Source organism: Phascolarctos cinereus, unplaced genomic scaffold (genome assembly GCF_003287225.1).
Source record: "Phascolarctos cinereus isolate Bilbo 61053 unplaced genomic scaffold, phaCin_HiC Scaffold_2;HRSCAF=192, whole genome shotgun sequence".
NCBI classification, from domain to species: Eukaryota; Metazoa; Chordata; class Mammalia; order Diprotodontia; family Phascolarctidae; genus Phascolarctos; species Phascolarctos cinereus.
This window is the reverse complement of record NW_027555625.1, coordinates 262383015-262395108: the sequence shown is the minus strand read 5'-3', so window position 1 is coordinate 262395108 and position 12094 is coordinate 262383015. Positions and strand designations below refer to the sequence as shown.

Here is a 12094-nt window from a genome sequence, read left to right as displayed (position 1 = left end):
TTGCTCTGCGGCCAGCCCACCTCCTTTTCCAGGAGTGTCAGTGTCTTTTATGCCATTTCTTATGCATGAGTCAGTTTTAGAAATAAGTTACAGGCAATTTATACCCCCAGCACATCTTTGTGTTGTCCTTGGGGTTACCTGCAATTGTGAATCTTCTTAGTTAGTGGTTCCGGGATTCCCAGCCATGTAGCATCTTTTAAAAATACATTAGTATTTTTTAAAAGGGGGGGTAAGTGGGGTGGGGCTTTGTAGCAGCAATTGGGTTCACATCACTGCCCAAAGGCAGAAGCTAGTGAGATCCCAGTCACTGGAGAGCTTCAAGCAGGGGGTGCGTGACTGTACTGTCAGGGATGTGGTAAAATTATATTTCTATTCAGACACAGGTGATAGCTGTGGTTCCTTCTAGGTCTCAGAATCTAAGATTCCGAGCACATTCTTGTGAACACCAGGATGGCTAAGTCCTCTGGCTCTGTCTCGGTAATGTTTTCTTTTTGATATAGGTGGAAAGTAGTGTCAAGCAGCTCATGCTCAGCTAGCTGTGGTCTGGGCATAGCCATGCGCTCCATGATCTGTGTGCAGCTGGACCATGGAGAAGAGGCAGAGGTGGAAGAGGAAGCCTGTGCCACCCTGGAGAGGCCCCCAGCTAGCATCCCTTGCATTATAACAGACTGCACCTACCAATGGCATTTCAGTGACTGGATGGAGGTATTCACTTTAGACAGCTTTGGAGTGCACCCTGGGAAGAGGAAAGAGTATTTGTGTTTTCCCATCCAGGGGCCTTTAAATATTTGTTATGATTCTCTTCTGAAAAAGTCTGAAGAAAAATTAAACCTAATTTGTAGCCCTGTGTCTGTGTCGGAACTTGGGGCAGCAGCACAGGTACCTTGAGACTAGGTTGAGAGGCTGGAACTGAGAGAAGGGAGGGTCTGTAGAAGTCAACTAGGCTAGTTGGTGGGCCAGCAGTAGTATTCAGGGCTCTGAAAGCATGTATGAATCCAAGGGCAGGGCAAGCGTTTGTGACACCAGGCAGGCAGCTGAGAATCAGGAGGTGCCACAAACTCAGTTAAAAGGTAGGGCAGCTGGTGGGGAATTTGGGTCCCCACAGGAAGTGAAGGGGTAGGTGGAGCAGACACGAGAAGCACTCTAGAGGTCAGCACCAAGGGGTCCTAGATTCTGAAGCGATCTTCTATTTAGCCATGAAACTTTTCTGCTATGTTTCCTGTTGGGGCAGAAGCCAGCCCCAGGACTTAACCACCTGAGTGTTTGGAAAGGCCTTAGAGGAAATAGGGATATGTGCAAAGGCAGATCCTGATACCCTGGCCCTTTCCTTTTACCCTTTAGACATCTATTGGCCATACATCACAACTTAGCCACCCTTTCCTCTACAGTGTTCTGCCTCATGTGGGAATGGAATCCAGCGCCGCCACGACTTCTGTGTCAGACCCCACCAGACCCATGCTCCGGTACCTGCGATCTTCTGTCAGCACATTCCCAAGCCTGTAACTGTGAGGGGCTGCTCAGCTGGGCCCTGTGAGAGGCAGGTGATACCCAAACCGAAGGCACAGGAGGAAGCCACAAGTGCTATAAGCCGAACAACAACAGCTCCTGCTCTTACCTTTGAGAGTCCCCAGTACAGAGCCTTGGCTGTCCCCAACCACCAACTTTCTTCATCTATTCAACCCAAGGAATCCCTGAAGCAGGACGAGAACACTGGTAAGTCTAGTTATGTTTGATTTCTTTATTTTTTTTTTAGGCAATTGGGGTTAAGTGACTTACCCAGGGTCACACACAGCTAGTACGTGTCAAGTGTTTGCTCTGAGGCCGGATTTGAACTCAGGTCCTTCTGACTTCAGGGCCGGTGCTGCATCCACTGTGCCATGATTTCTTTTTTGATCAGATGGAATCTCGTCTGGCCCACCAATTCAGATGAATGATGGGCTTCATAAGGGAGTCAGAAAAAACTTGGGGCAGTCACTACTTCCTCTGTGGCTAAAGGGAAGGCCTGAAGGCCACTTATTTTCTTAACTGGTTCTCTTAGAACCAAGAGTCAACTAGGGGAAAAGGAGAGAAAAGGGGAAGAGGGGGAATATTAGGACAACGCGGCAGCAGCAAATACCTTCCCAACCCAAACCATGCCCCTAATTATACTTGGACAGGGGATCGAGAAGTGTGGTCATACCACAGTATGGTACATGAGAGAGTTGAACCTGGGCTCGCAGGACTTGAGAAGGAATTCCAGTTCTGTTGTAAACCTGGACAAATCACTCTGAATCTGGCTGGACCTCTGTTTCTTCTTGTTTACAATGAAGACGTCAGACTAGATGACTTCTAAGGTCCTTCCCAGCTCTAGATCTATGATCCTGTGGATCCTAGTCTATGGCTAGACCTTTAAGTTGTGCTTCTAATTGACATTAAAGAATCAGTTAGGTGGGCCAATACATAGAGCCTGGGCTGCAGTCAGGAAGACCTGAATTCAAATCCATCCTCAGATACTTGCTGGCTGTGTGACCCTGGGCAAGTCACTTAACTTTTGGCTCAGTTTCCTCACTGTAAAAGGAGATAACAATAGCAACTAGTTTCCAGAGTTGTAATGATCCAGTGAGGTTATACCTGTAAGACCTTTAACAATGCCTGGTGTTCAATGAATGTCTTCCTTGCTCCCTCCCTCCCTTTCTTCCTTCTTCATAATGCTAATCCAAATGGAGACTTAATGAAATCCTAAATAATGAGTGGGTCAAAAAATAAGTCATTGAAACAATGAATAATTATGTGAAAGATAATAATAATGATGAAATAATATACCAAAATTTTGGGGATACAGCTAAGAAATTATACACCTAAAAACATGAATTAACAAAATAGAAAAAGAGAAGATTAATGAACTGAATATGCAATTTTAAAAATTAGAAAGCCAACAAATAAGCAAATTTAAAACAAGTACAAAAGAGGAGATAGTAAAAATTAGGGGAGAAAAACTGGAAACCAAAAATATTATAGAAATGATAAATAAAATTACAAGCTGGTTCTTGGAAAAGATTAATAGTGTTAAACCTTTGGCCAAGCTGATTAATAGGAGGGGAGAGAAATCAAATTAATAAAATAGCAACTGAACAATCACAACAAAACCAGAAAGAATTTTTTAAGATTATCAGAATACACTATGCAGTTATATATGCTACCAAAATTGAGAACCCAGAGAAATAGAGGAATACCTTCCAAAATATAAATATAATATATAAAGTATAATATCTTGAATAATCTGATCTCATGAAAGGAATTAGAAGCAGCTATAAAGAAACTACCAAAGGAAAAAACTCCTGGTCTTGATAGATTCACAGAAGAATTCTTTTAAAGAACAATTAGCACAAATACACAAATTATTCTCAAAAACGGAGAAGCAAAGCATTCTTTTATGATTTTAGGAGTAGATTCATTTTATGAGACAAATGTAGTTCTAATATCTAAACCAGGAAAGTATAAAGCCTAGAAGGAGATTTTAAATTAATGTTATTAATGAATATCAATTAAAAAACATTTTATCACAATACCTGTAAAAACAATAAAAACAACTTCCAGGACTGGGGAATACATCAACACTGTTCCTTTGAGCTCTGAGTACAGTCCAATACCATTTGCTTCCCTGTTTCCTCACCTTCTTCCTCATCCCTCAGCTGCATACATAATCACTGTGGGTTTCTGCTCCCTCTTTAGGTACCTGTGGAAAGCAATACCTTGGGCCTATAGGGACCATCAATATGACTGGCATGCAGGTGGCCAAGTGTGCAGTGTCCATCGGTCGACCTCTGGGGGAGGTGGTGGCCTTCCAAGTCCTGGAGAGCTCCCTCAACTGTAGTGTTGGTTTGTTTGGGTGGCATTTAGCTTGTCTTATGCCCTCTCCCTGAAACTTCCTTTCATGTCTTTCCTTGTGGGTGCATATGGACATCTCTACACGAATTTAGGGTCCTTGAAGTCTAACTGTTTAAGGAGTCATGTTCTAGCTTGGGGTGCTTGGGTTGTGCTGGCTGAGGGTCCCCCAAAAAGGAGACTGTTTTCTGTCAGCTCTGTTTCCCATCACTGAATGCTGCAATGACAGACCTGATCTTGATGCCAGAGGAGCCCTTTCCAATGCCTCTGCTATTTCCCTATCCTCTGACGAGAAGGGGAACAGAGCTGTACTACTATATAATTAAATATTACTGAAGTACTTGTGGTCTTGAGAGGTTGCCCAGAAGCTGGAGCTGGAACCTCTGTGATCTCTTACTTATGAGCCCTCAATCAGGCCTTAAACTGAGGGCTTAATAATGTCTGAACCACGCTTCACTGACTTATTTTAGGGGAGATGCTGCTGTTTTGGGGACGGCTCACCTGGAGGAAAACCTGTGAGAATTTGGCAGGTGTGACATTCGTCTCCAAAACCAACACTCTGGTGGTGAGACAGCGCCTGGTATTCCCAGAAAATGGGGTCGTGCTACAGTACTGGAGCCAAGTAGCCACAGAAAATTATCACAAAGGTATCAGGGGAGGTGGGGAAGAGGGGAGATTAGCGGGGGCATATCGGAGCTAGCTCTTCAGTGTCTCGAGAGCCAGTTGTTAAAATTTCAATGTGTCAGAAATTGGCAAATACTACAAATTAGGGCCTGATTTATTGTTTTGTTGATGGTCTAGACTTAAGTAAGTGATGGAGAAAATATTAATAATACAGATGAGATTTTTAGCTAGGACTTAAAGGAAGCCAGGAAAGTCAGTAGGTGGTATTGAGGGAGAATGTTCCAGGAATGGTGGATATCCAGAGAAAATGCCTAGAACTGAGAGCTGGAACGCCTTATTCATGGAACAACCAGGAGGCCAGTGTCACTGGATCAAAGAGTGTGAGGGGATCGAAGTGTAAGGTGTGAGAAGGATGAAAAGTTAGGAGGTGATTAGATTATAAAGGGCTTTGAATAGCAAACAGAGGTTTTTGCATTTGATGCTGGAAGAGATAAAGGAGTCACTGGAGTTTATTGAGTAGGGGGAAGGGGTTTTGACATGGTCAGATATGCACTTTAGGAAAATCACTCTGGTGACTGAATGGAAGATGGATTGGAGTGATGACAGAGTTGAGGCAGGCTGACCCACCAGGAGGCTATTGAGGCATGAGGAAATGAGGGGCTTGCCTAGAGTGGTGGCAGTATCAGAAGAGAGAAGGGGGAGTATTTGAGAGATGCTGCAAAGGTGAAATTGGCAGGCCTTGGCAATAAATTGGGCATGAGGTGGGGTGTGTGTGAGAGAGAGTGAGGGATCCAGGCTGACTCATAGGTTGTGAGTCTGAGGGACTGGGAGGATGGTGGTGCCATCTATAATAATAGGGAAGCTAGGAGCAGGGGAGGTTTAGGTGGAAAGATAATGAATTCTGTTTTGTACATATTGAGTAATGTCTCCTGGACACCCAACTTGAGATGTCTGGAAGTACGTGGAGATTCCAGTTTGAAGGTCAGCAGAGAGGATGGCGAAGGAAAGGCAGATTTGAGAATCATCAGCACAGATATGGTAATTAAATCCATGGGAGCTGCTGAGATCACCAAGAGTAGTAGTATAGTGGGAGAAGAGAGCCCAACACTGAGGGACATTTATATTTAGAGGGCTGTAGCCTGGATAAGGATCCAGCAAAGCAGACAGAGAAGAAGCAGTCAGGTAGGTAGGAGGAAAACTAGGAGAGAGTAGTGTCCTGAAAACCTGGAGACAATAGGGCATCAAGGCAGAGAAGGGAGATGAGACATTTCTATATATTTTGGTCCAGACTTGAGATTTCATTGTGTAGGGTTTTCTCAGTGAGGAAGCTTCCTTTACCAATGCAGAGCAGTAAGAATTTGTGACTTGTCCAAGTCACACAGCCAGTATGTTTCAGAGATGGGACTTTAACAAACCTCTTTTCGATGCCAACTTTTTATCTACTATGCTAGACAGCCTCTTATGATACACATAAAGAGACACAAAAAAAGTGATATGTGAGATCCAAGGGGGAAATGGTTGTTACCCACAGAAAGGAAATAGGAGGCCCACTAATGGACTTTTCTCTCACACTTTTTGGTCCTCTAAATGGATGATCCTTCCTCTTAAGATTGGCTCTAGACGTTAGGTTGGGCCAGAATAAGTCATATAGAAAACTTTCACCGCTTTGCAGGCCACTGTAGCCCTCTCTATTGTTGTGTTCTATTGTGTTTTTCATATTCTCAAAGCATTTATTTGTCTACAGTTGGTTTACCTTCCCCCACATTTTTCTTCCCCAGAATGTGATGTGCAACTCTTCGGTCCTAGAGGGGAAATAGTGAGTCCTCCACGGAAGCACAATGTGAGAAACCAAGGAGGATGTCGAGTCTTCATCAATGTGGCTCCAGAAGCCCGGATAGCCATCCATGCCCTGACCATTGATCTGGGGACAGAAGCTAATCAGACTTCTGACAGCTACATTTTGGTGAGGCTACCAGGAAAAGGGTAGGACTGGGTAGATTCTGATCCTCCTCAATGTTTTAGGTACTGTTATGTCTTAGACACAGGAAGCTGGACTAGAGCAGTCAGTCAATCAACAAGCGTTTGTTAAGTGCCTCCTATGTGTCAGGCACTGTGCTAGGCACTGAGGATACAAAGACAAAAAATGAAATAGCTCCCACCCCCTCAGTAAGATTTCCCTTTGGTTCTCTCACTCCATAGTAATTTTACTTTCTTTTACTGCAGAATGAGAGGGTTAGAGAAGATGATCTCTGAGGCTACTTATAGTATTAAAATTGTCTGAATATATGTCATTCATTCAACAAACATTTTTTTTTGCTTTTTTTTTTTTCCGTGAGGCAATTGGAGTTAAGTGATTTGCCCAGGGTCACACAGCTAGTAAGTCAACAGACATTTTATTAAAGTGCCTACTATGTGCACAATACTGCTGGGCAGATTCTAGTCAATGGGACATCAGTGAAAGAAAGGAATTTCAAATAGGAGTTAAAAGAAAAGGCTTTCCCCCATTTTATCAGAATCAATTTACAGCATAATTTAAATGCATTTGAACCCTAGTTTAACTTTGTTGTTAGTGGATGAGTATAACATACACACTTTTGATTTTCTGTTATTATGAGATAGATGTGGATATTCGGAAGGACATTATCTGACCCATGCCCATAATACTGTGAAATTTTTTGTAACACGGTGTATCATAAACCATGCACACGGTCCTTAATCAAGAAGTAATTTGTTAGCACTTGGCGATGCTACTCTTAGGACGAGGGACATCTCTTCATGTTTTAGGATATTAATGTTTTCAGGTTACCATTTAAAGGACTAGGGATTGAACCTGTGATTTCACTGTTATAGGGACTTTCCAGGTGAGGAAACATCCTCTCTCAGGCTGACAGCTTCTTTGCAACTTGTAGTCTTGGAGGTGGCCTAGGGTACTAAAAAGTTAAGTAACTTTTCTAGGGTCTGGTAGCCAGTGTGTCTGAGGCAAGACTTAACTGAGGTATTCCTAGTTTTAAGGCTGGCTCTTAAGCACTACACTGTGTTGTTGTTTAGTTCTTCAGTTATGTCTGACTCTTTGTGACCCCATTTGGGGTTTTCTTGGCAAAGACACTGGAGTAGTTTGCCATTTTCTTCTCCAGTTCATTTTACACATGAGGAAATTGAGGCAAACAGGGTTAAGTGACTTGCCCAGGGTCACACAGCTAGTAAGTGTCTGAGGCCAGATTTGAACTGCACACTCTGCTCTATCTGCTGTACCGATTAGGGCCCTCCTTTGACTCACTTCTTAAACAGGCCTAATCACTGAATGGGCGTTGCCTCACTCAAAGTGAGAACCTGAAAAGACCTTAGCTTAAAAAGGTCAAGGTCTCCCGCTGCATCCTGGACCATATCTCCAGTTGTCCTGATTTATATCTGGCCACTGGACCCAGATTGGCTCTGGAGGAGAAAGTGAGGCTGGTAACTTTGCACAGCCCTCCTTCACTTCAATCCAATTCAATTGCCTGTCATGGCATCATCTTTCTGATGTCACAGTCCTCTTTGAGAATGAAGGACAAACCATAACACAACACTTGCCCTTGCACTACACCAAATATAATTTCCCTTCTAAACATGAGAAACATGAGCAATTTAAATGAGAAAAAGCAAACAAAACAAAGCAAAGACCCTTTAATTTTTATAGTAACTGGTTTGAGTTTTCTGTCAACCCCACAGTAGCTCAGTAACAGCAGTCTTTTAAAATTGGGACACAGAATAAAAGATCTTGCTTGAAAGCTATTTCCATGTGGGCTGACACTCTCATATTCTTTTTCCTTCTAGATCCGTGACATGCACAACATGAAGATAGTAACATTCCATGGACAGCAGTTATTCTACTGGGAGTCAGTGGGGAGCCAAGCTGAAATTGAGTTCAGTGAGAGCTTCCAAGAGGACCACATCAGTTTTCGAGGTCAATACTGGATCCTTAAATAGAGTGAAGGGAAAATCTTCATCTGGAAATGACCTAGGGTGGGACAAGCCAACCCCCTTAGGTCTCTGAGAGCTTATTCTTAATTTTGCTATTGACTTTTCTGCCAATCATATCCCATGTCTGAGCCTTAGCTCAGTCATCTCTCTGCCCTTCAGGGATAATAATCCAACCCCTAAAAGGGATTAAGGAATTAAATATAAGGAGGGCTTTTGAGATTGTGGGCCAGAAGAAGCTACTCAACTTTTAAATTTATTTCTATCTTTGCCACTATGTGGTATCACTCATATCTCCTTCCCCACCTGTACTGTATGCCTAGAGGGGAAGGCTGAAATGCCTGGAGAAACTGCTTTTAAGAATCTGATCTTTTTACTGGTGGTTTTGGGGTGGAAGCTCTCTAATTCTTGGAGCCCTTGGGTAGATGGGGCTCACTTTTCCTGAGGGAAGTAGATTGAAAACCAAAAGGACCTGCTTCTACCACTCACTGTGTGACCTTGGGTCTCTCTGGGCCTCAGATTTCCAATCTGTAAAAGGAGGGAATTGGACTCTGAAGTCCCATTTCAGCTCTGACATTCTAGGGTTGTCCTTTGGGCACTTTCTCATAGTGTCCAGAAGGGTATGAGTCAGGGAGATATCTGAGTAATTAAAAAGGGACTTTGCACAGATACAAGGCACCACCTAACTCCACCTATATCAATAAATATGTGCAACAGCTTCTGTTTTGGGTCCTTCATTTAGTCCTACCTAAACTAACTCTCAGAAAGGGCTACACTAAAGTATTTTCTCTTTATGGAGAAAAGCAGAGTCTAAGGAGCTCGAAGAACTGTTAATAACAACTCATATGGTTGCATTACTTAGTTGACTGAGTGCTTTTCTCATAAAAGTTCTGTTAAATAAGTAGTACAATTAGTACTGGGGATACAAACAAGAAGAAGAGACAGTTTCTGCCTTCCAGGAGCTTACAATGTAACGAAGGAAGACAGCATACAAAAAGAAGCTGAAAAGTGGCTGGGAGTACCAAGAGGCCAGGGAGCATAAGGCTGGAGGGTGGGGGGTGGGAGAGGCATGATATTCCAAGAGTAAAAATCAAGCCCCCTCCTGGATCACTGCTTTGTCAAGGTGGAAGGGCTTGCATAGCTCAATGAACAAGTCATAGTGGAGAGTTTAGACAAAAGGCAATCCACTGGAAAAGGAAATGGCAAACCACTCCAGTATCTTTGCTAAGAAAACCCCATGCACAGTATCAAAGTGATAAAATATATGGAAAATAAGCCCCTCATGTCAGAAGGTGTCTACATCACTGGGAAAGAGCTAAGGACAACTACTTATAGCTCCACAAAGAATGAAGTACTGGGCCAAAGCCAAAAGGAAGCTCAGCTGTGGATATGTCAGGTGATAAAAGGAAAGTCCACTGCTGCAAAGATCAATATTGCATAAGAACCTGGAATGTTAAGATCTATGAATTAAGGTAAGCTAGAGGTGATCACACAGGAGATGGAAAGTTTGAACATTGATATCTTGGGTGTCAGTGAACTTAAATGGATGAGAATGGGTAAATTTAATTCAGGTGATCATTATATATACTACTTTGGGCAAGAATCCTTTAGAAGAAATAGAATAGCCCTCATAATTGATAAGAGGGTGAGAAAAGCAGTACTGGGGTATAATCTCAAAAATGACAGAATGATATCTCTGCGAATTCAAGGCAAGCCATTCAATATCACAGTAATACAAGTCCATGCTCCAACCACTGATTCCAGAGAGGCCAGAGTTGCTCAATGCTAAAGTAGGAAATCAAAAGATAATGGGAATAACAGACAAGTTTGGCCTTGTAGTACAAAATGAAGCAGACCAGAGACAAATAGAGTTTTTTAAAGATAATTCACTGATCATAGCAGATACTCTTTCAACAACCCAAAAGGTGACTCTATCCATGGACATCACCAGATGGTGAATATCAAAATCAGACTGATTATATACTTTGCCACCAAAAGAGGAAAAGCTCTACACAGTCAGTTAAAACAAGACCTGGAGCTGATTGTGGATCAGGTCATGAGCTTCTTATTGCATAATTTAGACTTAACTTGAAGACAGAAAACCATTAGATTATAAAGGCATGACCTAAATAACATTCCTTATTAATATGAAGTGGAAGTGATGAATAGATTTAAAGGATTAGATCAAGTAGATAGAGTTCCTGAAGAAATGAGAACAGGGGTTGGAAATATTGTACAGGAAGCAGCAACAAAAAACATCCCAAAGAAAAACGAGTAAGAAAGGAAATGGCTCTCTGATGTGGCTTTATCAGGGGAAAGGATACATACAGAAAGAAGGAAAGTGAAGGGAAAGGAGAAAGGGAAAGATATGCCCAACTGAATGCAGAATTCCAGAGAAGAGCAAGGAGAGATAAAGTTTTCTTAAATGAGCAATGTATTAAAATTATCTGAAATATAAAATAATTTTGAGGTACAAAGTTTCTGAGTAAATAATGATTTAATAGTAATGTTCGCTAGGTTACTATTAAATCAGGTAACTAATTCCTTGGTAATTAGTGACAAAGGAGTGATTTACAGAGCTTATTTTTATAAGACAAAAGAGAAGTAAAAAAATTACAGCAACGGGGAAACTTGTCTTGAACATAATTCAACTGGACAAGACAGGTCATCTGACTCATTTGCTTCTCATAGGCTTTTTTAACCCAAATTTGTACTGTGGCAACATTCAGCTGTCAAAGAGAGATCATGCCAAAAATTCTTGCCCTACAGCTGATGCCTCTTATAATCAGAAAGCTTACTTTAAAGGGGCCTCTAGTTTGAACTAAGACTGGGAAAGAGGAACTTGTGGTCTGTAGTTAGCAGTCATCCTCCAGCTGCCAGGAAGGGAAACCCAACCTCAATTTACACCTAACCTCTCGCTCAAGGGGAAAAAAAAAAAGGAGCTTATCTACTAAGACTGGAAAGATGAAATTAACCTTTAGTCAGCCCCCTTAACTTAAACCTTTAAAAAGAGTCTTATAATCCTATGATCATTTTATTCCTACAAAGATATATGTCTTACCCTAAATTATCTACTGCTAAATGATAAAAGTCTTATCAATCCACCTATTCACTAAATCAATAGGTAATCTAGACTTAATAGAATATCTATGTTTGGCATAGCTGTTAGGGCTAGCTTTTCCTAAAGAAGGAAGCTTAATCTCACAATCAAACTAAAAATAAATCAAAGTAATCAATAGTAACTGATTTAAAAGGTATTTCTTTTCAAATGCAAAGAAATAGAAGGAAGCAATGGGAAAAACATGAAATCAAGAAGAAAATTAGAGATATCAATGGAACATTTCAAGCAAAAATGGGCATGATAAAAGAAAAAAATGGTAGAGACTTAATAGAAGTAGAAGAGATTAAGAATAGGTGGCAAGAATATACAGAAGAACCATACAAGAAAGATCTTAACATGACTGATAACCATGATGGTATGGTTACTGATCTAGAGCCATACATCCTGGAGAATGAAGGCAAGTGGGCCTTAGGAAGCATTGCTAACAATAAATCTAGTGGAGGTGACAGAATTCCAGCTGAGCTATTTAAAATCCTAAAAGATGATGCTGTTAAAGTGCTACACTCAATATGCCAGCAAATTTGGAAA

General features: G+C 41.7%; 1 protein-coding gene across 3 annotated transcripts in view; it reads left to right on the top strand.

Annotated features, from left to right (window-relative positions):
- The window catches only part of ADAMTS13 (ADAM metallopeptidase with thrombospondin type 1 motif 13), a 53405-nt gene extending 44239 nt beyond the window's left edge, over positions 1–9166 (top strand). Inside the window, exons 27-32 of one of the 3 annotated variants that reach the window (XR_013484718.1) lie at positions 501–705; positions 1389–1713; positions 3712–3858; positions 4335–4511; positions 5409–5526; positions 6267–6355. Coding sequence is in view for 2 of the 3 variants with exons in the window: in XM_020981963.2 (XP_020837622.1) it covers positions 501–705; positions 1389–1713; positions 3712–3858; positions 4335–4511; positions 6267–6451; positions 8302–8454 (1192 nt within the window). In the remaining variant the exon portion in view is untranslated. Of the gene's footprint in view, positions 1–500; positions 706–1388; positions 1714–3711; positions 3859–4334; positions 4512–5408; positions 5527–6266; positions 6452–8301 lie in introns of those variants that run through there. The other 2 variants (XM_020981966.2, XM_020981963.2) reach the window with 2 other exon arrangements.
- Positions 9167–12094: the final 2928 nt, after the last annotated feature.